The sequence below is a fragment of the Wasmannia auropunctata genome, unplaced genomic scaffold, assembly GCF_000956235.1.
Source record: "Wasmannia auropunctata unplaced genomic scaffold, wasmannia.A_1.0 LD334511.1, whole genome shotgun sequence".
Lineage (NCBI taxonomy): Eukaryota > Metazoa > Arthropoda > Insecta > Hymenoptera > Formicidae > Wasmannia > Wasmannia auropunctata.
Window position 1 is genome coordinate 14,414 of NW_012028379.1, and position 24,727 is coordinate 39,140.

General features: G+C 34.6%; 1 protein-coding gene across 1 annotated transcript; it reads left to right on the plus strand.

The window, feature by feature from the left end:
* Nucleotides 1-1,598: 1,598 nt before the first annotated feature.
* Nucleotides 1,599-24,374, plus strand: LOC105458454 (the record flags this gene model as incomplete). The annotated part of the gene is made up of 4 exons (XM_011703767.1): nucleotides 1,599-1,903; nucleotides 23,338-23,500; nucleotides 23,778-23,909; nucleotides 24,350-24,374. Coding segments are annotated over exons 1-4 (374 nt in total), but the record flags the coding sequence as incomplete, so codon positions are not given.
* Between the last annotated feature and the right edge of the window lie 353 nt (nucleotides 24,375-24,727).

Below are 24,727 nucleotides of genomic sequence, written 5' to 3' on the forward strand. Positions count from 1 at the left end.
CAAAGATTAAATAAATAAAAAGCCGATGTAATGACGTTTTATCTATAAAAAAAATCACTTACAGAAATCACTTATGTATATAGTAGCTAAACGGTAGTATCTAAATTTGAAAAAAGTTAAAATATTTAAACAATAATTGTAATTAGAACTAGACCGCCTATGTGAATAACACAAATAAATTCAATAGCGGTTCTTCTGCGATTACGGCTGAATCTTGATGCCTAACAAATTCTATATGAATTTCTTAACTCCATGTTTCAGCCGTTGAACATGGAATTAAAAAATTCATATATAGAATTCGTTAGGCGTCAAGATCCAGCCGTGACCGTTAAAATATTTATCTGTTTATAATTTTATGCGGATTATCTAAAAAATATTTTTGATTAAAGTATTGTAAGAGTAGAGCCACATAATCGGTCATAATCCTAAATCATATTATCAATACCGCATCATAGAATAATGCGAATTCCTTTAGCTCAAGGTCCAAGGGTACAACTACTGAATTAGCGAAGAGAATGATTTGGCAGAACGGCGCTTAGTGAGTAACGTTAAAAGAATAGACGAGTATGCCTGAAGTTTTCAAAGAGATAGTTATGAAAGTGTATTGCGGGGCCATGGCGTCTGTACGTGAATAATTTTTATTAAAAGTGTGAATCCAAAGCGAGCGTATTGATTGATCTTTGGAATTGGAATATTTAAAACACGAGTGCTCGAAACCGCCCAGCAAATACAGATTATAACTACACGATATTGCAGAAACATTGTATTTCTGTAATATAGCTGGAATGTTACAATGTTGCTGCAATATTGCAATTATAACCTTTACTGGGGCAGAGTTGAAATCTCGTTGCAAACTTCTAATCATTATCGAAAATAGTGAAACTATATAATCAATTCATTATCCTAACATTATATTTATATAGAATAATTATTAAGACAGCCAGGAAAGTAAGAACCTTACAATATCTATCGATGCCACGATGACCGAAAGGTCTTCCCGACTGAAGAAATGAGACGTTTCACGAGGACGAAGAGGAGGAGAAGGAGGAGGAGGAGGATCTTTAAAACACGAGTGCTCGAAACCGCCCAGCAAACACAGATTATAACTATACAATGTTACAGCAACATTGTAATATTTCTGTAATATAGCTGGAATGTTACAATGTTGCTGCAATATTGCAGTTATAATCTGTGTTTGCTGGGGCGGAGTAGAAATCTCGTTGCAAACTTCTAATCATCCGAAAATAGTGAAACTATATAATCAATTCATTATCCTAACATCATATTTGTATAGAATAATTATTAAGACAGCCAGGAAAGTGAGAACCTTACAATATCTATCGATGCCACGATGACCGAAAGGTCTTTACCTTCCCGACTGAAGAAATGAGACGTTTCTCGAGGACGAAGAAGAAGAGAAGGAGGAGGAGGAGGAGGAGGAGGAGGAAGCTCGGAAGACCGTGGCGAGGAGAAGGTGGGAGCACGGACCCCGTCTTGGCCGCTTTTCCGTTCCTCCTGTTGCTCTCGCGCCAAAAGCCAGACCCGACCACCGACCGGGGCCCGTTCAGTCTCGTTTCAGTCATCCTCACGCACGCGTAAACGCGCCACGTCCCACGGCCACGCGGAGAAGGCACCGACGCTAACACGCTTGTTTACGTCTCTTCGTGCCACCGTCGCTCAACCACCATCACCACCACCACCACCACCACCATCATCATCCCTCCCGTGCGCGCCACGCTAACGATCGCGCTCGTTATCGGCGGTGATATATACGCGTGTACGGCCGTCAGGTGAAGCGGGAAATCGATTCGACTCTCGGAGGAGCTGCGTGGTCAGCAAAGCGGAAATAATGCGCGGAAGTCGTGGGACGATCCTCGTCCTGTGCACGATGATGAATTGCCTGGTGAGTTCGAATTGTCTCCACGAGTGTGTTCCCCCCCTTTGGATTTTAGCACGAGTCGCGCCGCGTCGTTGCTCTCTTTCCCTCCCCCGTCGCGTCGGAAACGAGAGTGAATCGCGCCAAAACCAATTATGTGGACGACTCGCGTTCGACTTCGACACGTGGACCGCGATTCGCGCTCGGCGCGCGACGTATGATCGTTTGTAACACAGGTGCATCTCGCGTGTAACGTGAGATCACCGTAATCACATCGCGTGGATCCCGCTTCAGGACATCGGGAGATATAACCAATGTGTTTAGCTGTAGCGGTATAATCGACGCACGCTACAACTCGAATTATACAAAAGATGCTTATTGTATCTTTAATTGTATCGGTGCAGCAAATTATACTATTATTCTGTAAATGTCTGAAATCACTCTTCGTAATTCCGCATATATGATATTTCCTGTCATAAAGTTTATAAATAAAAAATAAATAAAGCAATGATTAAATTATAATATTAGAAAAGGCCGTTCGAAAACTTTACCTTATAATTAGAAACCTGTGTTAGAATTGGGAATAATTTTTTTTTCTTTGAGTAATGTGTTGTTTTTTAAACTTCTTAAACATAGTGTAATCCATATAAGTTTTGAGACATAAATCATATAAAATAAGGAACACGTCACAACACAAAAAAAATATTTAAATATTTTTTATTCAAAATAGAATCTTTCACACTCAATCTGCTAGCTATTCTTGTTTGCAATCTTTGTATCATCGTTAATTCATTCCTCGTTCGTAATAGACTTCAATTAGTGGGTCACAGCCGTTATAGCGGCTCAAATTTCTGCAACATTAAATTTTTAGCCTTTCAACTGCAATTTCAGTTTCGGAAACATAAAATAGTCGGACAGAGATAAATCGAGGGAGTAGAACGTAAGATTGTGACATTTTTTTAGATCATTCGACGATATTCTAAAAATTTAAGCCGTAAATTTAAACCGACTTCAACTGCTGTTTATTTTATATTTTTCTCTAAAAACTTATGGACCGCAGTGTATAATCTTCGATCATTCGATCTGTTTATCATGCGATGTGGTATTTTCCTCTCGCCATAATGCGTAGAGAAACCATTTCTCACTCGCTCGCGATGATCAGGAGCTTAAACGACTTGCCATTATCATTCTTGCGCTCATCCATCCACGTGAGAAAATGCAGGATGTTGAACCGTTGTAGATTCTTGTTTATTACACATCCCACGTAACGAATGTACAGGTGGAAATATCTTTTAAGCTATATCAGTAACTCTACTCTTCATCGAGTCAAGGTCATTCCGGGTAAGATTAAAATTCTATTAATATTAACGCTAGAGACGCGCCAGGTCTTTAGTCTCTCTTATAGTCGAAGCTATTTATGTGATGAGAAGCTTTTTAAATGGCTGAATTTATCAAAAACCCTTGATTATGTCTGTACTCGAGTTAGGGACAATTCCATAGTTATAGCGTTTTCGGATGGAGTGGATTGATCGTTCCGAGAGCGATTAATGACGTCACATGCTCTATTTTAAATTTCTGATTGGACGAGGAGAGTGACGTTATTAAGGGAGGAGCCTGGTTTAGCATGCTGAAAAATTAGGTGATTGTTGGAATTTTTTTTCAGGAAACTATACAACCAATTCTTTTGAACTTTATAGAGTAATTTCTTGTACTATTGAACTAACAAAAAAATATTTTTTTGCTAGGAAAAAAATATTTATTAGGCAAGTAATAATAACTTTTTATTCGGCGCGTCGGCGGGTGGCGTGCAATGTAGCTTGTATTTGTCTGAAATAAAAAATCCAAAAAGATTATTGTTTATTAAGAGTTTATGCATTAACTGAACCTATTTTTAAAGAAAATAATGCGAAATTGTAAAAATCGCGCACTTGGAAAAAGAAGGTAGCGATTTTGACGAAAAATTTTTTGTGTTTATTATGCAATAAAAATTATTTAATTAAACAATATTATTATAAACTGTGGTTCAAGTTGTTAGGAAAGTATTTGTGCAGATGTGTGCAAAGGCTCAAGTCAATCGGATGAATAGTTTTTGAGTTATCTTGCACGCCGCCAAACGCCATTACCGCCGAATAAATGTTATTATTACTTGCATAATAAATACTTTTTTCTGGCAAAAAAAAATTTGTTTGTTAGTTCAATAGTATAAGAAATTACCCTATAAAGTTCAAAAGAATTGGTTGAATAGTTTTCTAAAAAAAAATTCCAAAAAAGTCATCTAATTTTTCAGCGTGCTAAATCAGGCCCCCTCCCGCCTTAATCGCTCACGGAACGGTTCAAACCCGTTCCATCCGAAAACGCTATTAGGTCAATTTTCCGGCAGGACTATGCTCGTTTGCACGCACGTAGAATCATAATAATTCTTACCTGACCTCATGGGTCGTTGGACTCTGACACGTCGACCGCGGTCGCATCGTCGGCGTCGTCGAGGTGTCGTTCGTTGAATATGCGAGTGGTGCTAAAGAGGAATGCATTCCGGGCCGCGGCGCGGCGGCCTCCCTCTAGATTATCGCTCGGGCGGCGCGGCGGCGCGGCGGGAAGTAAATATTTTACTTTAAACGTACGTGCTAAGTGTACGAGCGAGTGTAGTATTATTGCCCCCATGCTTAATCTGCTTTAATAACCGCCATAAAACTCTTGCGTATTGATGGCCGCGAATGACGGGCCGCTTCTTCTTGCGCATTCGTCCCGCGTTACGGTATCGCGCCTTTTACGCAAAAAATTATATCTTTTCCGCAAGAAATGGATGTATTGCAGGAACTCGTTTTTTTTTTTGGTCGATACTAAATTGATCTTTGATATACTATTCATTGCTTTATTAATTAATGTATTTATTTTTGCGAAGACGGCTCGATATATTTTTTTTATTGAGTTAACCAATTGCGATATCGTGTACAATCGTAACGGATAAATTAAGATTTGATTTTGTCTCAAATAAGATACGTTTAATAACAATTTAAAACTATTTTATAGTTTATTAAACAAGTTTATTAAACACTTTAATAATATAATAATATATTTATTTATTTTTTTTTTTACAAGGTCAAATTTAATTTCGTACACATTCGATGCACTATTTTAATTTTTTTTTTAATGCAATGCGTTTTCACACGTCCGCTGATTGACAATTCGGCGTGCCGTGTGGAACATTGAATTAAACATTAGCCGTTCTTTTCTTCTTTTATTAGAGCGATGGGCGGCGGACGCGTTCGCACGTGCGTGACGTATCGAGAATTGACTGGCAAAAGAGCGCATCAATGCAATTTCCGTTTTTGTGTCGTGAAAAAAAATTCAGACATGTTGAATTGCAGCAGAACTGCTCTCTTTCCGATTGCATATATATATTCTTCTTTTAAATGCATGAAACACATTACATGTAAAGATCAAACTTTGAAGAGACAAGAGGGAAGAAAGACATTTAGGAAGGTGCTGCTAGAAAGGAAAACGCACTTTATGAGACCTGAATAATTTTTGGGTATCCCGCACGGTATATTTAGGCAAGCAAACATTTGTAAAAGGACTGTATCCTTCGCGTTTTCTAAATAAATATAAGACATGAATACATTTAATGGCATTAGGGCTTATCAAGAATAAATTTACAATAGTGGAGTAACGCCTATACCTATATGCGAGCCAACACGAATGTTAGTGTATAATAATTTTTACAATATTCAGCCACACGCAAACTGCGCGCCGCATATTCGTCGGTCTTGAAACACAGTTCATTATAGACCGGAAGTTTAATCTCTTTAATCTAATGTGCATCTATAAGAATCCTCCCCCCCAAAATCTGTAAAGAAATTTATTGCCAAAAATATTACCTCAGCCAGGAATCGAACCCGGATTTGTTTCAAAAAGAATGACCCAAAAAAAGATTTTTTGCTCGTTTTTTCTTTGAGCTCTCGATTTTGGACTGTGTGCCAAATGGTATCTTATAATGAGATATTAATCACAGAAAAGTTTCAGGTTGAGATGACAATTGTTATCGCAGCTGGAGGGGGGGGAGGGGGAGGTCACTTACTACGTCTCTTAACGCGAAAACTCGATTTTTTTGCATCCAAAATGAGCGTCATTTACGTAAAACTGAGATCAACCTTCATAGACTGGATTAACCTTCTTAAAATGCCGAAGCAGACCTGCGATAATTCCATATTAAACTTTGATTTTTTATCCCCCTCCCCCCTCCCTCCTCCAGCTCTGATAACAATTGTCACCTTAACTTGAAACTTCTCTATAATTAATGTCTCAGTATATATGATATTATTTGATTCAGTCTCAAAATCGAGGGCCCAAAAAACGGGTCACTCTTTTTTTGGGGGAGGGGGGGGAGGGGATTCTTATTTCTCTATTTAAAGTCTCACTCCAAAGGATTGAAAATACTGTCACTCGGCCACTCGAGTGGCAGTATTTTCACTCTTTTGGAGTGAAAATTTACTCCAGAAAATTTAGAGAAATAGATGCACATTAGAATCAAAGAGATTAAATTGCTAGTCAAAATTGTTACAAGTGGATTCCGGCCTCATGTAATGAACTGTGTTTCAAGACCAACGAATATGCGGCGCGCAGTTTGCGTGTGGCTGGATATTATAAAAATTATTACATTTATTACACACCAACATCCGTGTTGGCTCGCATAGCCGTTACTTGATCACTATTGTAGATAAGACATGAAATACAGAATACTGACATGAATACCAATGTTTCGACCTTCTCAATCTTTTGAGACAAATTGACAAGCAAAATTCTACGCTGATGTTACGCATTAGAGATGTGCGAATAATTCGAATTGGAATCGAATCGAATCGAATCACAGAAGATTCGATTCGAGTTTGTTTTCGAATCTGCAAGATTTGAAATCGAATAGTTCGAGAATTTCGAATCAACAATGGTTCGATTTCGAATCGATCGCCTATTTCATTTGGTTCATTTACATCTCCCGCGCGACCAATTATTCTTATCTAATAAATAAGTAGTTTTGATATATGTAATGTATTCATATAGATTAATAAAATATTCGAAAGCGTTCTAACTATTTGTATACACATATATATTATTAATAATATTAATTTCTTTTATTATATTCTTTTAATATATTAATAAGATTAATTAATAATTAATTTCTAGTTTAAAATGTCACATAAGATCATGATCTTTTGTAATGAGATGTAAATCGAAAACAGGTCTTCAGTTTATTTAAATCATTGCGTAAAATAATGTAAATAATAAATTTTGATATTTATTACGTTTAAATTAACATGTAATGTTAATCTAGGAAAATTTGATTTAGATTCGATTTGATTCCATTTCGAACATATTATATAAAAAATTCGATTCGATTCGATTCGACCATGCTTGATTCGCACACTTCTATTATGCATTAGATAAAAATAATCACAATCTATCTCAAATACTCTTTTACGATAATATACGTGTGTACAAACTACATGGATACGTTCTACAATTTACTTTAGAAACAAGGATCCTGAAAATACCATTGTTTCCATATCGCGTAACTTTTCGAACATTGTAGAACAAAATTATTCTGCGGTCCTCTCATTGTCAGTAGTCGAGCTCGAGTTTCATTAGTTCCCTATATAGATCCACTCATGCTAACAAGAACAGACCTATTGTTTTCGCGGACAGGGAAGAGAGGAAAGGGGGAGAAGGGCTGGAGAAAATAGATCGGCCACGACCACGGGGGCCAATTTGCAGGCAAACAGAACTCGGAGAACTCCGCCTCCTTCTAGTTCCACGCAGCGGTATAGTTGCAATTCCATCTGCAACGATGCGGCTGAATATTGGCTCGTTTCTTTCCTTTTCCTCGCATTATGCACCTTCGCCTTTCGAGTCTTTCTTGCTGCTGTCGCATCTGTTACTGCGAGCGACTTCATTTCGCGTTCAAGAGCGAGCGGTTTCACGAGACCGCCGCGATATTAATGCTACCCTATACAGGATGTCCCAGAAAATGTATACAGATAGTATATAGACCGTGTAGAGGTGTGCGAATTAAGCATTTGCATGGTCGAATCGAATCTAATCGAATTTTTTATAACATGTTCGAAATCGAATAGAATCGAATATGAATCAAATTTTCCCAGATTAACATTACAATGTAATTCAAACGTAATAAATATCAAAATTTATGATTTACATTATTTTACGCTATCGCAGGGGTCGGTCGTATTTAAAATAACATTATTTAAAATATGTATTTTAAATAACAAAAAGTAAAAGAGTTATTTAGTATTTATTATTTTAAATAGCTTCTTCTAATCTATTTTATATTTTATATTTTAAATATGTTTTTGGAATTTATTTTATATTTTTTATTTTAAATAAGTCGTGTTTTTGGAATCTATTTCATATTTGTTATTTTAAATAAGTCGTATCAGTTTTTTATTGATCCCTGCGATATTTTATTTTAAATAAGTTTCTGGAACCTATTTTATATTTGTTATTTTAAATAAGTTGTATCAGTTATTTTACCGACCCTTGACGCTATGATTTAAACAAACTGAAGACCTGTTTTCGATTTACATCTCATTACAAAAGATCATGATCTTACGTGACATTTTGAACTAATATGTGTATACACGAATAGTTAGAATGTTTTCGAATATTTTAGTAATCTATATGAATGCATTACATATATCAAAAATACTTATTTATTAAATAAGAATAATCAGATAAGAATAATGGTCGCGCTGGAGATATAAATGAACCAAATAAAATATTCGATTCGAAATCGAACCATTGTTGATTCTCGAACTATTCGATTTCAAATCTTGCAGATTTGAAAACGAACGAATCTACTGTGATTCAATTCGATTCAATTCGAACTATTCGCACATCTCTAATAAACAGGAATAGTTTGATCAAATTTATTTGCAAATTTTTTTTACAATATCTTCTTGGCAAAGATTTGATTCAAAAGCTGTCTTTCTTTATGACATTAAGATTGTGAGATTAAAATTTTGTTATGATAAAATCTGTTTATTTCCATAAATTTGCGAAGATCTGCAATATTTTAATTGCTTGTAATTCAAGAATTATTATCTTTTTTTTAACGAAAAAATCAATTACATGTGAGTTCATTAAACAATTTGTATTAAAATGAAAGACAGGGATCATATTTAAAAATTTTGTATATTATTTCTTATTACGATTATATTTATTTTTTCCTAAGATTATAAGCTACTTATTTATTTCCAAATAATATCCTCCAAGATTTTCGAGATTTTAAAGACTTGTTCTTATTCTACTTATTCTACCAAGTTCGCAAAACAGCCTGTACCCAGCTGGAAAATAATCTGCGCAGAAACAAACACGTAATTATTTAACAAGAAAAGTATGCTTCTACATACTTGCACTATTTGCATACGAAAAAGATTGACAAGAATATGAACGATTAGAGTAAGAAGATTCACCTCGAGAAGATTGCAGATACGGGCAACAGTAATTAAGAGTACCACGAGTCGAGCGAGTCATCTTCGGTTTTTTTTTTTTACAGTTTTTCTCCCCGACGAGTTTTTCCCGAGTGTGCGGACCTTTTTTCCCCACCTCACCCCTCCGCGCGCTTTGCCCCGTGGTGAAGTCTAATTCACGGTACGCACGTATATGAAACACGATTCCCATGTACAGCGAGAACACGCAGATAGCCGGGGAAACGCTCGAGTTACCAATACATGTGCGCGCTGGAAACCGGGTACCGGTATCCCATGAGATAATTGCGACGGTCCGATGCTTCCGTGCGATGCATCGCGCGGTGCGCGAATAACATTGCCATACCTTGTAATTGACGCCCGACAATTATTCTCGCGGCAACGATTGGATTTTTCGACGTCGCGTTTTCTGACCCGACGAGGGCGATGAGAGCGCGCTAATGACCGCGAGATGCGCGGCCGTGCGCTGTGTCGCGCCGCCGCGCCGGGGAAATCGACGTTCCCGGGGCATGCAATTATCTGAAATCGATAGTCAATGCATCCAGTTGGTTGCATAAGGTTACATTGTGCTATTCGTTTTAAGAAGAAATAATTTTCACGTTTGAAAGGTAATAAGGGAAAGGGGGGGAGGTAAAATAGTGACGGATTTTTCCTCTCTTTCGTACAAGCTAATTTCAAATTTACAAGATATGATTTTTCATTAAAAGAGTACTTTTAATTTTTAAATATACAAAAATCTTAATTAGAGTTTCCATAAGTCATGTATACGGGCTAGATTTTCATAAAAACTGAAACCTACATTTGTCACTATTTGCCCCACCCTATGGATAAATAGTGACACCCTATGGGGCAATTACAAAATACATAATTCTTAACTCCTAATCGATCTTTCTTTTGACATTTTGATTATAAGATAATTTATATTCATTTCTGTACTCTATCATAAATTTTTATTTATTGATAAATAATAGTAGTAACGTTATTTGCTAGTATTTCTTATTAAAAATCACATTTATTCTGGATCTTGCCTTGCGACTAATCTCATATATTATCCCAAATGAATTAGAAAAATCATATTCAAATATTAAAAAAGCTTTTTGACTTGTAATTATTTGCCCAACTAAAAATAGTCATTATTTGCCCCAGGAGCTACTTTTTCCTTTAAAATTTTACTGAGAAAAATAAAATTAATATACAAGCATAGGAATTATATCAAAATAGAGGAAAGATATACTGTATGACATAAAATAGGTTAGATCTTATTCAACGATTCAGAAATTAAGAAAATATAACTTCAAATATCAAAAAAAGATCCAGGTTTTACCTGATTTCACGAATGCAAATTTTTAAACTTCTCCGCTAGCTATATTTGGCTTTTGATTTTTACGGCTTTTTCGAAAGATGATTAGATGCTTGAGAACTGTCTTTTTATTAACAAGTAGTGATAGACGCGGGAAAGAAGAGAAATTTAAAGTGACACTATTTGCCCCCTGTTATTATTTGCCTCCCCCCCTCCCCCGCTTCTTTTATATATAAACGAGACGTATGAACGGTAGATTGTAATCTCTTACCGCGCGCCACAATAAAACGATTTGGATTGCCAATCTTAAGGATGATTTAAGTTTAATCGAGAAACTTTAATAGAGATTGAATTTTGAAGACGGCACTTAAGACACTTTGCAATTAAGTAGCAAATTCTTACGTTTTACGTTTCTCGACATTTTAATTATATATGAGATATGCAAAAATATTTTAAACAAAATAAAAGAAAAATTGTTTATGAGGTAGACAGTAAATATTAGGGCTGTTACTTTTTACTTACTTCGAATATTCGAAGCTTCAACGTTAACTTCGACCTTTCGAAGTTTAAGGTGCTTCCGAAGCTTCGAAGTTTCAAAGTTTTGAAAAATACATTAAAAATTCGAATTTTTTAAATTGGATTGTTTTATTGATCATCATCTTTCCTTATTTACATACATGTATCAAGTTTAATTATCAATTTATAATATTTTAGGTTAAAATACTTCTAAATTTTTTAGAAATAATTTCGTATATATATTAATTCTTTTCATTTACAATATTTGTAAATTTTCTGAATAAATTTATCATTTGCACAAATGTATTTTTCGAAACTTCGAAACTTCGAAACTTCGAAAGAATTTGAAGATTTTATAATAATAATTAGCCGAAGCTTCGAAATTCAAATGTCGAAGCCTTCGAAGCAAATCACTTGCCTTAATAAATATTCCTTAGTTCTTGCAAGAAACCTCGATCTGCAATTGATAAAGCCTCGTGGATGAAAACGAGAATAATTGGGACGACCTATACCTACAAGGTATATACGCAAGCACGCGTTTCTAAAGTCGTTCGATCACTCTGATTCCGCGCCAAGATCGCGGCCATCGTGTCGTTTTGTAGAATGACGTTATCGTGTGCGGGCTTCGAGACGTGAAGATTATTTCGCACGTTGCCGACCGTGAAATTGACCGGCGTGACAGCGACGGCACGCGCTCGTAAATTCTATCATTCGGGCGGCACATATCTCTCGATCGCGCGCGTCGCGGTCGCTCGTTGCAGCTGCGACAGAATTTACGGCTGCATTAAGGGCGCGCCGCGCCGCGACGGTAATTAACGACATTGCGTCGAATTATTTCGATCCGATCCTCCGGAGCCCCGTCGTCTCTCGATTGATTCATAAATTGCCGGTTGCAGTTATTTACGATGCGTGTGCGGGATATCCACCCATCGGCGTTGGAGCGATCGACGTCCCCTTTGCCGAGAAATGTTACAGAACAGAGACCGGTGCAATTGCGATCGTACACTGACAGAAAAATTTTTTGTATTTATAACTATATTTGCAAAGTACTATAATTATGTGTGATTATTACTACTATAATATTAGTAATAATAATTATATGCATAGTTTTATTAACAAATATATATAGTTGGCATTAACAAATTTTGAAACTTACTATATACATATTATCATTATTATTATTATTATTATTATTATTATTATTACCATAAAATTGATTGCAGTTACCATTATTGAACTATAATTTATAGTCATTTTAGGGGCCTAAAATTACTATAAATTACAGTTAAATAATGGTTATTGCTACTATTTTTATGGCAATAATAACTATATTTGCAAAGTACTATAATTATGTGTGATTATTACTACTATAATATTAGTAATAATAATTATATGCATAGTTTTATCAACAAATGTATATAGTTGACATCAACAAGTTGAAATTTATTAGAGGTGTGCGAATCAAGCATTTGCATGGTCGAATCGAATCGAATCGAATTTTTATAACATGTTCGAAATCGAATCGAATCGAATCTGAAATTTTTACTTCGAATCCAATCGAATCGAATCTCTTTAATTCGAATACGAATCGAATCTGAATCAAATTTTTCCAGATTAACATTACGTTAAGTAATCAATTCGAAATCAAACCATTGTTGATTCGAAATTCTCAAACTATTCGATTTCGAATCTTGCAGATTCGAAAACGAATCGAATCGAATCTACTGTGATTCGATTTGATTCGATTCGAATTCGAACTATTCGCACACCTCTAAAATTTATTATATATTATAGTTACAAATACAACAAATTTTTCTCTCAGTGAATGTTCTTGACTTCCTTTAACTCTTTATTCCTACGAGTTGGACTCGACATATAATGTGTCACGTTAATTATCACATAATTCTTTAAGCATTCGAATTTACACAATTATAATCAGTAAACTATATTTTTTAGGTAAATCTCTATAAATTTTTCTAATTGTAAGTAATAAAAATTCTTTTATTTATATTATATCAATCGATTAAATACAGTTGATGACGAAATATCTGACATTTGTTTATTTGAGAGAAATAATTAGAACGTAAAGAGTAAAGAAGCACATCAGCAAGACATTTAAATAAGTGGTAAACTGATGTGATAAACAAATTCAACGAACATTTAAGTAAACACGAAATTATTGATATCTGCACTAGTTTTATCTCAAAAGAAAATGTTTTTTACATCTTTTCTGTTAACGCTTCTATCGTTACTCGCGTTTTATCAATACGTTTCTCTTCGATATTTCACGATTACAGCTGTTTTCACGAAACCCGTGCAATGATCTCGATACGATCGCAGAGGATTATTCGAACAATGCAATTCTATAGAAAATACCAACCAGTTCAGAAGAGAGGATGCATCGTTCATCGCACGCACGCGCGCGCGCGCGCGTGAGAGAGAGAGAGAGAGAGAGAGAGAGAGAGAGAGACCGTGTGCGTGTGCACTCGCGCGCGTAACCGCGATGCGTAACAATGCGATCGCGATTCACGGGGAAATAAGCAATCGTACAAATCTGTTTCGTGTGCGAGGAATATCGAGCGTATTATGGCGATGATCGATAAGGAGAGCAGTTACAACTGAATTATACGATACGCGATAGAGTTAAGACTAATACTAACAGAGTGCTCTAATCGTGATTCCGGAATGATATTAAATTGTTTTCCGACGTCTGCATCTGATAATGATTATAAAACCGTTGAAGTTGAAGTCAATTACATGAATCGAAAGGAAATAATAATCGAAGAATAGATCTCTCGTATAGTTTATTCGACCTGTGCAACAAACGTATTACTTCGATCGAAATTTTTAAACGCAGATAGTAAATACGATGATAACGGATGTCTAGATTAGCTTATTATTACAAATTTCATGGATATCTAATCAATCAGAAATATATCTAATTTATATTTATGTTGTGTGAATACAAGTGTGACGATTGCTTGTGTGGCTTATCCTTTTCACGCTCACTCTCTGTAATGGGATTACGTCCGAACGGAAGAAAGGATACAGACCCAGTCCGCATTCCATGATGCCTATTGGAGAGAAAGAGAGAGAGAGAGAGAGAGAGAGAGAGAGAGAGAGCGCACATCCGCGTGATTATACTTAACTGAGCCATAACTTAACCACCGCCGTAAAGCTCCGAGGAAGACGCGCGAGAAAACGGCAGAATCTGCGTCTACCTCACGTACGCTTTGTTTCACGGATATATATAACACAAACTTTTATCCTTGAATTTCTTCAAATAAAACACCTTTCTTCTTGAATCTCAAAATTTAGCTACACTGAAAAAAAAAAATTTGTTGAAAAACGCAAAATTTCTTTCATCTTAACAAAATATTTAGTCTGATACGTTTAACTACAAACGTTACTATGATGGCACAAAATAATTTGTTATTATAAACAAAATACTATTTCTTAACTAAACTATTTTGTTTTAACAAAAATTTATTGTACTTAACCGTTCGATTTAAAATACACACTATTTATTATTCCCATCAGCATCGTTTAGTCAGTTCGGTACTTGGAATTTGAACAAATATATTACTTGGATAACTAAATAGCATGCAAACACAAATAAATGCTACCAGTATTTTGAACAAAATAGTTTAATTGAGTTGGTTTAGTTAATTCATGATTAAAAAATGTTGATGATTGACATGAATGAACTATATACCTTTCTTTGTGCAACTAAAAAATTGTTGAATCAACCATTGGATCAAACAACTATTTAGTTCGTACAATCAATTTTTTTCCTCTTAGTGTATAAGTGAAAAGTTAAAAAAAATTGTTTCTAACAATATTCGGCACAAAATTAAAATTAGACTTCTAAATTCTATCTAAATATAAAATGAAAGGAATATATTTTTCAGCTACAATATTAAGTAAGATATGAAAAACATCGTAAGATATTTATTGCAATTTTAAATACGCGTTGACTTTCTATTATTACAAATTAAAAATTATCAATGTTAAATAAGTTTTCTCTTGCATAATAAATATACAATTTTGAGTATAACTTTATATCTTTTTACGTAGTGACTTTTCAAATTATTTCTCTTACACCAAGAGAAAAATATAGTTGGAATAACCATAATTTAACTATAAGTTATAGTAAATTTCGGGGACAACTATAAAATTATAATTAATTTAACTAATTATAGTTGTTTTAACAATGCATTATGGTTATATATTATGATTGATATTATTATTTCTTTGTTTACTTATTTTTTACTTATTATTACAATATAAATAATAAGCAAATGTTAAGAAAATTGTTATACTTACTACAATTGCAGTTGCATTTACTACATAAAAATATTTATTTCATTTGTCATATATATTTCTTGTTTTTTTACTATATTAATATTTGAAATTATTATAATTTATAGTAAAATTTCTTCACATTTGGTAGAACTATACATATAAGGTTTATTATTAACATTATACTAATAATAACTATAAAAATAGTGCTCCTAGCCATAATTTCTTTACCATGCAATTATAGTCACAAATACAAAAATATTTTTCTCTCAGTGGAGAAGAAAATTTCTTAGATTATTCTTCGATGAAATGAAGGGCGTCCTTGCGTTCCGCCATCCTTCGGAGGACGTAGCTGAAGCGCGAACGGAATTTCCGCGTGGGAACGAACGCGTTGCACAGATCGCGATCGTCTCGACGCGCGTTCCTCGTCGGAACGGCCGTGGCTGCTCTATTCTGCGTTTAAATTGGCTCGGCTCGTTAGGCGTAATTAAGAGCCGGCGGGAGGCGCTTGCGTTGAATATAAAAATTCCATCTTGCCACCCTTGGGTGCTGCAATACGCTATACGCACGCTGGGCTCGTGCGCTGTATTTCCACGTGCACGCGGCCGTTGCGTGCAACAGCCGATTAACCCTCTCTTTTTCCCTCTTTCTCTCGAAGGCGCGGATTAATTTCTTTAATATCGTATTCCACGTATGCGTGACTATACACGCGTGCCCTGCACCTGCATATACGTCTGCGAGATGAAATGTACACGCTTTGCAGTCGCGTGTGCGGCAGGAAAAGCAACAGACAGCAGATATACGTATAGATTGATAAATAATGAGATCTCACACACGCTTCGTGAAAATCTGCAAGCATGAGTACACTGAAAAAAGAATCTGGTTGGATTAATTGAAAATCTGCTAGTGTCAACTAGAGGTGTGCGAATAGTTCGAATTCGATTAGAATCGAATCGAATCACAGTAGATTCGATCCGAGTTCGTTTTCGAATCTGCAAGATTCAAAATCGAATAGTTCAATAATTTCGAATCAACAATAGTTCGATTTCGAATTGATCATCTATTTTATTTGGTTCATTTACATCTCCCGCGCGACCAATTATTCTTATCTAATAAATAAGTATTTTTGATACATATAATGTATTCATATAGATTATAGATTAATAAAATATTCGAAAGCATTCTAACTATTCGTGTATACACATATTAGTAATATTTTCTAGTTTAAAATATCACATAAGATCATGATCTTTTGTAATGAGATGTAAATCGAAAACAGGTCTTCAGTTTGTTTAAATCATTGCGTAAAATAATATAAATCATAAATTTTGATATTTATTACGTTGGAATTTATTACGTTTGATATTTATTACGTTTAAATTAACATGTATTGTTAATATGGGAAAATTTGATTCGATTCGTATTTGAATTAAAGAAATTCCATTCGATTTTATTTCAAACATGTTATAAAAAATTCGATTCGATTCGATTCGACCATGCAAATGCTTGATTCGCACACCTCTAGTGTCAACTAGTACGTCTGTTTGAAAATCGACGAATCAGAATTTTTATAGAATTTATCCAACGAATATGATTAATTCTTTCTTGTTAAGTCTACCAAAATTTCTTGTCAATCGAATTATTTTGCTTGTTAAATATATCAAAATTTTTTAATCGATCTAACAATTCTTCCATGTTAAATATATTAAAATTTCTTGTGACCGAATCTCTTATATTAATACATTTTAGCACATATTAATTTCCAGGAATTATAAGATTCTGAATTAATTTTGGTACAGAATTAAAAACTATATTATTAAAATATATTTTTCGGTTATTTTTATCTTTGATCTCTGCACTTTTAGAAATGGTAAGAATCTCATGATGCTGCGTCTTTTATTCTATTCTGTGGTGATTCTTAAATACGAGAAATGAATTCATTTCACATTCATCTCATGGCGGTGCGGCATACTGCTTGCGGGGAATATAATCAGAAGTTTTGTAGATCCAATTAGAAAAATGTTAATCAAATTCGTATAGTAAAGTCTATCAAACGTTCTAGTGATGAAATATCGAATACTTTTATTATAATCAGAAATTCTGTTTGGTTTCACCAAAGTTCATTCAATCATGTACATCTTGTTGGTACAAACAAACCATTTTTCTCAGTATAAATATACGTACGCACGTGCATTTTTTTTTGTCGATTTTTTCCCGAGAAAACGGCGAACCTCGTCGATACAACGTTCGTTGAAACAACGTCCATTCAGGAAAGCTCATCCATTATTCATCAACAGGCGACCGCGTCCGCTCGACGAATCCGCGGTTCCGCTTGAACGCGACGCCGCGGGTTTACGGATTATCGCCGTCAAGCGTAAGACGCAGGCTCGCGATTCAGAATGCACGGCAATTTTGTCTCCCGGTCTGCACGCGAGACGGCGAGACGCGTATACGTATATTTTAGAGACGCATCCCCGTATTCTTATGTATTCCCTGTTGCACGAATGCGTCCGCGATCGACCGCTTTACCGTTCGAAAATATTTACCGCTGAAAACCGCCTGTCGCGCCGCGCGCGCGCGCGCGCGCGTATGAGACAACGTAAAAGTTATCCCGTGAATGGACAATAAATCGGACGGTAAATCGGAAATGTTTTCAGGTTTACGGTATCCACGTGTACGGTATTTACTGTGTGTATTTTCTGAAATAGGAAGGATAAAATAATCAAGCTCGCAAGGATCTGCAGTGATGTGATCGTAACGATAAAAGAAATTCGTCTTAAAACCGTGCTTATGTATAGTCGTTTCTCGAGAATCTTTGAAGAATTTCTTACTTATGTATATACATATATCTGTGCGAAAATTTGCATACTGCTTAAATAAGAAGTCCTTGCTTTTTAACATACCGTTATAAATAGGTTTTCTCCCCTTTTCTCTCTGTCTCTTTTATATCTCTTAGAAAATCTATTCTATTGAATAAAATTGCAACAAGAAATTATGGTAATTGATTGAAATGATTGAATGATCAGAGAATGACCGAATACTGCATATATTATACATATAGCATCGCAATATTCGATTACATTTAATAAACATCAGCCTTCTTGTTATTGTTTAAAAATATACATACAGTGATGAAGAAGACAACGAACTTCGTTTCAATGCTTAATAGTGATTTCTTTTTCAAGAATAAGATAATATTTTAACTCTTTAAGAAAACCTCATGCTTCCTTTTTTTGATGTATTTTTCCGCTCGCAAGAAAAGCAATAAGATGGAAGAAAAAAAATACGAAAGGAGAAAGAGACCGAGAGAATAGCAGCTTAGAAAAATGCGAAGAGCTAAAGGTCTTGTCTCTTTCAGGACAAGATAAAGTCGCGGAATCCTCGGATCATTTCTCCGCGGCGGAGATATATGTCCGCGGGATACAAACGACAAAATCCAATTCTCCGGTACAGCAATGCATTGGGGTCGTTAATCCATCGCGGCACAGCCACGTTGGACTATAAGGCTGTTACTTTTTACTTACTTCGAATATTCGAAGTTTCGAAAATACATTTGTGCAAATTTAATTAAAAAATTAATAATTTTTATTAATTTCACTATTTTAATTATTTTAAATTTTCTGTTTTTAAGATTGTTTTATGCTGAGGAAGATTTAATGACGCCAAAACAATTATATTAATTTATTACATTTTTGTTTATTTATTTAAGCACAAATTTATTTTTATTTTTTTGAACTTTTTGATTGTTTTATTGAACATTATCTTTCCTTATTTACATACGTATCAAGTTTAATTATTATATTAATTTGTAATATTATAGTACTTTCAAATTTTTTAGGAATAATTACGTATAAATACTTTGAGCATATATACAATTCTTTTTATTTACAATATTTGCAAATTTTCTGAATAAATTCATTTGCACGAATGTATTTTTCGAAACTTCGAAGCTTCGAAAGAATTCGAAGAGTTTAATGCCGAATCTTCGAAGCTTCCAAGTTCGAATGTCGAAGCCTTCCGAAGCAAATCACCAGCCCTACGTTAAACACGATGCTGCAGCGCAATAAAATCTTACGATTATACGCTCAAGCATTTCATCGTGGACGCTCTCGTCTCGGCGAAGAGATTCGCTGACTTCCCTCCGAATAATAATGCGCACGCCGCCCAGCTTTGAGGCGCACCGTGCGCTAACGGTGAATACGCGCGCAACGGATGCCGTGTCACCTTGCGGTGCTTAAAGCGTGCAGCCGCAAATCTGCCGCGCGATTCTATTTTCATTTCCACTTCTACCGTGAGTACCGTGGGGTAGACTGACGATTTAACCGATGCTCCGCGTTCCTCGCGCGGCCGCCGACAGAATACAACGTATGTATTTCCGTGTTTCTGTGAAAAGAAGCGACGTGTGAGAAACGAGAAAAGAGCGTACATACACCACGAAATTTTAATTAAAAAGACTGCACATACAGGGTGTCTCGTACTATTAATGGTACAACGCTTGTGGGCAGGTAGTGTGGACAAAACTGAACAAAAAAGTCCTCTACCATTTTGCGATCTTCGCAATAGTTATCGAGATACTAATCATTTTTAAAAAAGAAAAAATTTTACATAATGGCCAAGTTTTTGCTTCATTATGATTCAGTTGATCATTTTAATAACTTTAAATCTGTTTTACGAAACTTAAAGTTATTTAGAAAGACAATGGCATTAAACTTTTGCTGCATTTAATTTTGAATAATTTAAACGATTTATTAAAAAATATTTTTCTGGTTTGGAAATAAAATATTTTTGTCTTTACTTTCTATGTCTAATCAAATACTTGGCAATTTGTATGATCTCATATTTGTTTTTGGACAACTTTTATTTGTTAAAATAATATTTTTGGTTTAGATAAGATGTATCTAATGTACGATACACTTGTATAGACTTGGCGTAAATTTTTTTTAATGGTTAGTATCTCGAAAGCTATTGCGAAGATCGCAAAATGGTATAGGACTTTTTTGTTCAGTTTGGTCCACTACCTCCCCACAAGCGCTGTACCATTGAATACGAGACATCCTGTATATAAATGTTATATAAATAGGAATATCGTGTTTTCCAATTTTATTTACATCGAATTATTTGAAATTAAAGAAAGGACTTAAAAAATAAAATTCGTAAAAGATTCACTTTCACCGTAAATGAGCTTGTTGTCATAACATTTATTCAAACTTTATCATCTGAATTTTCAGGCTTATTTAAAATTGGTCTTTTCTCAAAAGTTCTCACATTAGATTTGTAAAGATTGTAAAGAGGCAAAACTTTATTCATCATTATATTACATACCCAGCAAACATCAAGTTACATGTATAACTTGTTAGTTGTAATTTCCCACTCAACAATATAACTATATAATATATATAACACATATGTTATATTATGTGTTATATGATGTAACGTATTATAAATAATGTATTGTATTAATGTCTATTTGACATAAATAAATGCCACGCGTTGTTCCTTCGTTGTTACACCGGGCTCGTGAATGTGCACAAAAGTGCACGAGCATTGTTTGGAGATCGTGGGAAACCGGGAAGCGCGATTAGGGAGAGGGAGGAAAAGAGAGAAAGAGAGGAAGAGAAACTGCGGCGTTGGACATGTATTCGCTTGGCACCCACCCGGTGCAATACGCGTTCGACGTTAGAATAATCGCGCGGAAGCGGCTCCTGGAAGGTCACGAGAACGCGCAAGTAAGGCGCATCCACCGTGAAAAGCGCCAGGATGCACCGGATGCACGTCGAGGCATCTCTCGACCTTGACTCCTGATGCACCAACGTATATGTAGGTTATAATAAATGAATAATGTTAAAGCAAATAATAAAAACTACACAGCACATAGCCTACATTTCACAGCAAACACCAAGTTACAGTGTAACGTACTTACATGCTAGTTGCAATTTCCCACTCAACAAAATAACTGTATATAATCAGGGTTGAGTAAGTTAATATTTTTTTTTAACTAAGTTTAGTTAAAGTTAACAGTCTTAAAAATTTAACTTACAATTAGTTAAGATACAAGTTATAGTTCATAAAATTATGTGTTGTATGTAATTGAATCAAAAGTTAAGTTAATAAAAAAAAGTAATTGAAAAGTTAAATTTTTTTATTTCATAATTTTAGTGTTTCTAAATAAAATTTCTAAATAAAGTGTATATTTGTCATACTTGTTTCTGTCGAGCCGCGGAAAGAGGACCGCGATTTCGAAGGACTTCTTCCAACATGATTTAATGCATAGAAGATTTGTGAACAAATTCCTTCCCGCGGGCAGACCGTATTTATTATGTTATAACAATTGTCTCGACGTGCATAAATTTGAATTTGAAGACACCAACGCAGATGTGTATTTTATTTTGGATTTACAAGAAAAAATATAACTTTAAGAAAGTTATAGATCAAAAGTTAATAGGTAGTTGCCGATAAAATGTAACTAAATAAAGTTAAAAGTTAAGAGTCTAAAATGTAACTAAATTAAAATTATTTAACTTTTTAAATTTTTTACTAGGCACTATCCTGACTATAATGTAATGCATGTGTTATATTATAGTTATATTGCCGAGTGGGAAATTACAACCAACATGTACGTTACACATGTAACTTAGTGTTTTCTGGGATGCGTCAAGAGAGTTAAATATTTTCTCTCGTGTTTAAAACTTCGTACTACGTTTTTTTGATGCGAGTTTTTCGAAACTGAGAACAAATGTTTAATTTCTCGAAAAACGGTTTTTCTTTGTCAATTTAACAATCGCGTACATTTGAATCGGGGGGATCTGCAAACTGTTTTCTCGTATGATTGCAGAAGCGGAAGTTCATCAAAACGGAACGCAATTGTCTGGTCGTGTGCATTTTTTGTGTAGCGCGACAAATGCGTCGATTGTGTTGTGCATCGAAATGCTTTACTGGAGAAAAGGAGAATGTCGCGTTGTTAGTCGTAATGGGTTAGCAGATTCTCTGATAGCTTACAGCCACCTTCTTGACGTTATTGTATGACGATACTGTATAGGAACGATTTGAAAACGACGTTATTGGATCATTTCAACTAGATGATGCGCTAAATAATTGATTCTCTTTAAAAATTTTCTGTGTCAATCAAATGTAATCGTGATATTAGAAAAGAAATAGAGTGGGTATACGCGTATATACTTATGTTTATTAAGCGTTTTTGAAAAAAAAAACAAAAATTATATCAAGGATGTAGCTGTAACAAAAAGTAATAAAGAAAGAAGACAAACTCTTTAATTTATTTCTACTTTTTCCAATATAAAATAAAGCGAAAGATTAAAAATTCGAAAATCAAAGTTTTTAATTATAAATCCAATTAAATTCATTAGACATTAAAAATTTAAATAATTTAATCTACTAAATTATAATTTAAAAATGTTGAATTTATCATTAAATTATTTATATAATTTCTTTGTTATATTAAAAATGAAAAATTCTCTTTTCCCCTCTTCTAAAACTCTTTGAAAACTTTAAAGTGTACCGCTTTACTTACCGCGCTATAGCTCTCATTAGCCTTATTTCTGTTTCATTATTTGACAATTTCAGGAGTTTTCTAATTTTATTTTAAAGTTTATGTTGGATCTGAAACTATAAATGTGCATTTAATTTAATGTCTATGATTACGTACTATGATTACGTTATTATGATAACAATGTGATAATAGACACTCAATTAAATACACAAGCAGATTATAGACGTAAAAATTGTAATTTGACATTTTGCAAGTCTCTCTTCCATTAAAAAGTTCTCGTCTAACTCGCAAAACTAGATTATTAAAAGGGAGAATAGAATCTTCGATCTTCTTGTAGAGATTGGCCGCATCCTCGCCTACATCGACGAGCGTGAGGCTCGACGACGAATGCAATCGAGACCGGGAGTGCGAGATCGGTATCGCTAATAGCCACTGCTACTTGGGTTATTGCCGGTGTCAGCCCTTCTTCGCCGGTTACAATGGAACCCATTGTCTCGAATGTAAGTCTGTCAAAGTACTTTTTTATCTCCTCCAACTGCTCTCTCCCTCCCATCTTTCGACTGAAATCGATGTCCTTGAACATTCGTTTTACAGCGCAAAAATCTTAACGATTCGCCAGGGATAGATAATGTAATTTTAATGGCGTCAGATTACACAGAGTTTTATTTTTAAAAATCCTTAAGGAATATATTCCGTTGTTATTTCGAAAAAAAAAGGGAACGATGCTTCGCGTCATAATGTAAGATTTGCTGATATTTGTTGTAACAACCATTGCAGCGACTCTACTGGGAAACGATTGTATCGTGAAGGAACAATGCTCCTTGAAAGTGGCGAACAGCAGCTGCCTCGAAGGTGTATGCAGATGCGAGGAGGGACATTTACAGTTTCGCAGACATACCTGCCTGGGACGTAAGTGCATTCTGATTAGCGCATCTTAATTAAGAATTAATGTTTGAAGAATTACGTGCCGTAAAATTATGTAAATCAAATACAGTCGAACCTCGATAAGTCGAATCTCAAGGGAAGAGAAAAATCCTTCGAGTTACAGAGTTTTCGATTTATCGAAATTCGAATAAAACACACGGAAAGAACGATTTTGCTGGATTCAGATCTGAAAATAATTTTTGTTATACAATCAAAATAATTTTGAAAAGTCAAAGTGATTGCTAGATTATCAAAATAATTTTGTTGGAAAGTTTAAAATGCTTATCATTTTTGACTTTCCAACAAAATTATTTTGATGATTCAACAAGAATTATTTTCAGATCTGTGTTTAGCAAAATTTTTAGACCTTTCAGCAAAATCGTTCTTTCCGTGCAGGATTAAAGTAATGAAAATTCGACTTACAGAGGCTTTGTACGAGAGTTTAAAATTTTCCAATTATAATGGCTTTTAAAAGAAAAAAAAATCTATATTTGATAGTGAATTATTTATTGCATACATATAATAAATGTAATAAAACAAAATACCAGGCTATTACTCATGGCTACACATAGCTACAACTAGTGTGTCCGATGAATACATCCAATATTCGAATAAATGTATAAATAATGAATATGAATACGAGTACAAATACTACTTTTTTTATAATTATGGAAAATTGAATAAATACTTTGTATATGATTTGAATGAATATATTTACGAATATGATTACGAATATTTTTAAATTCGCATTCATCCCTCCTCCACACACTAAAATTCTGTCTTCGAGCTTTGTAACAACTGCC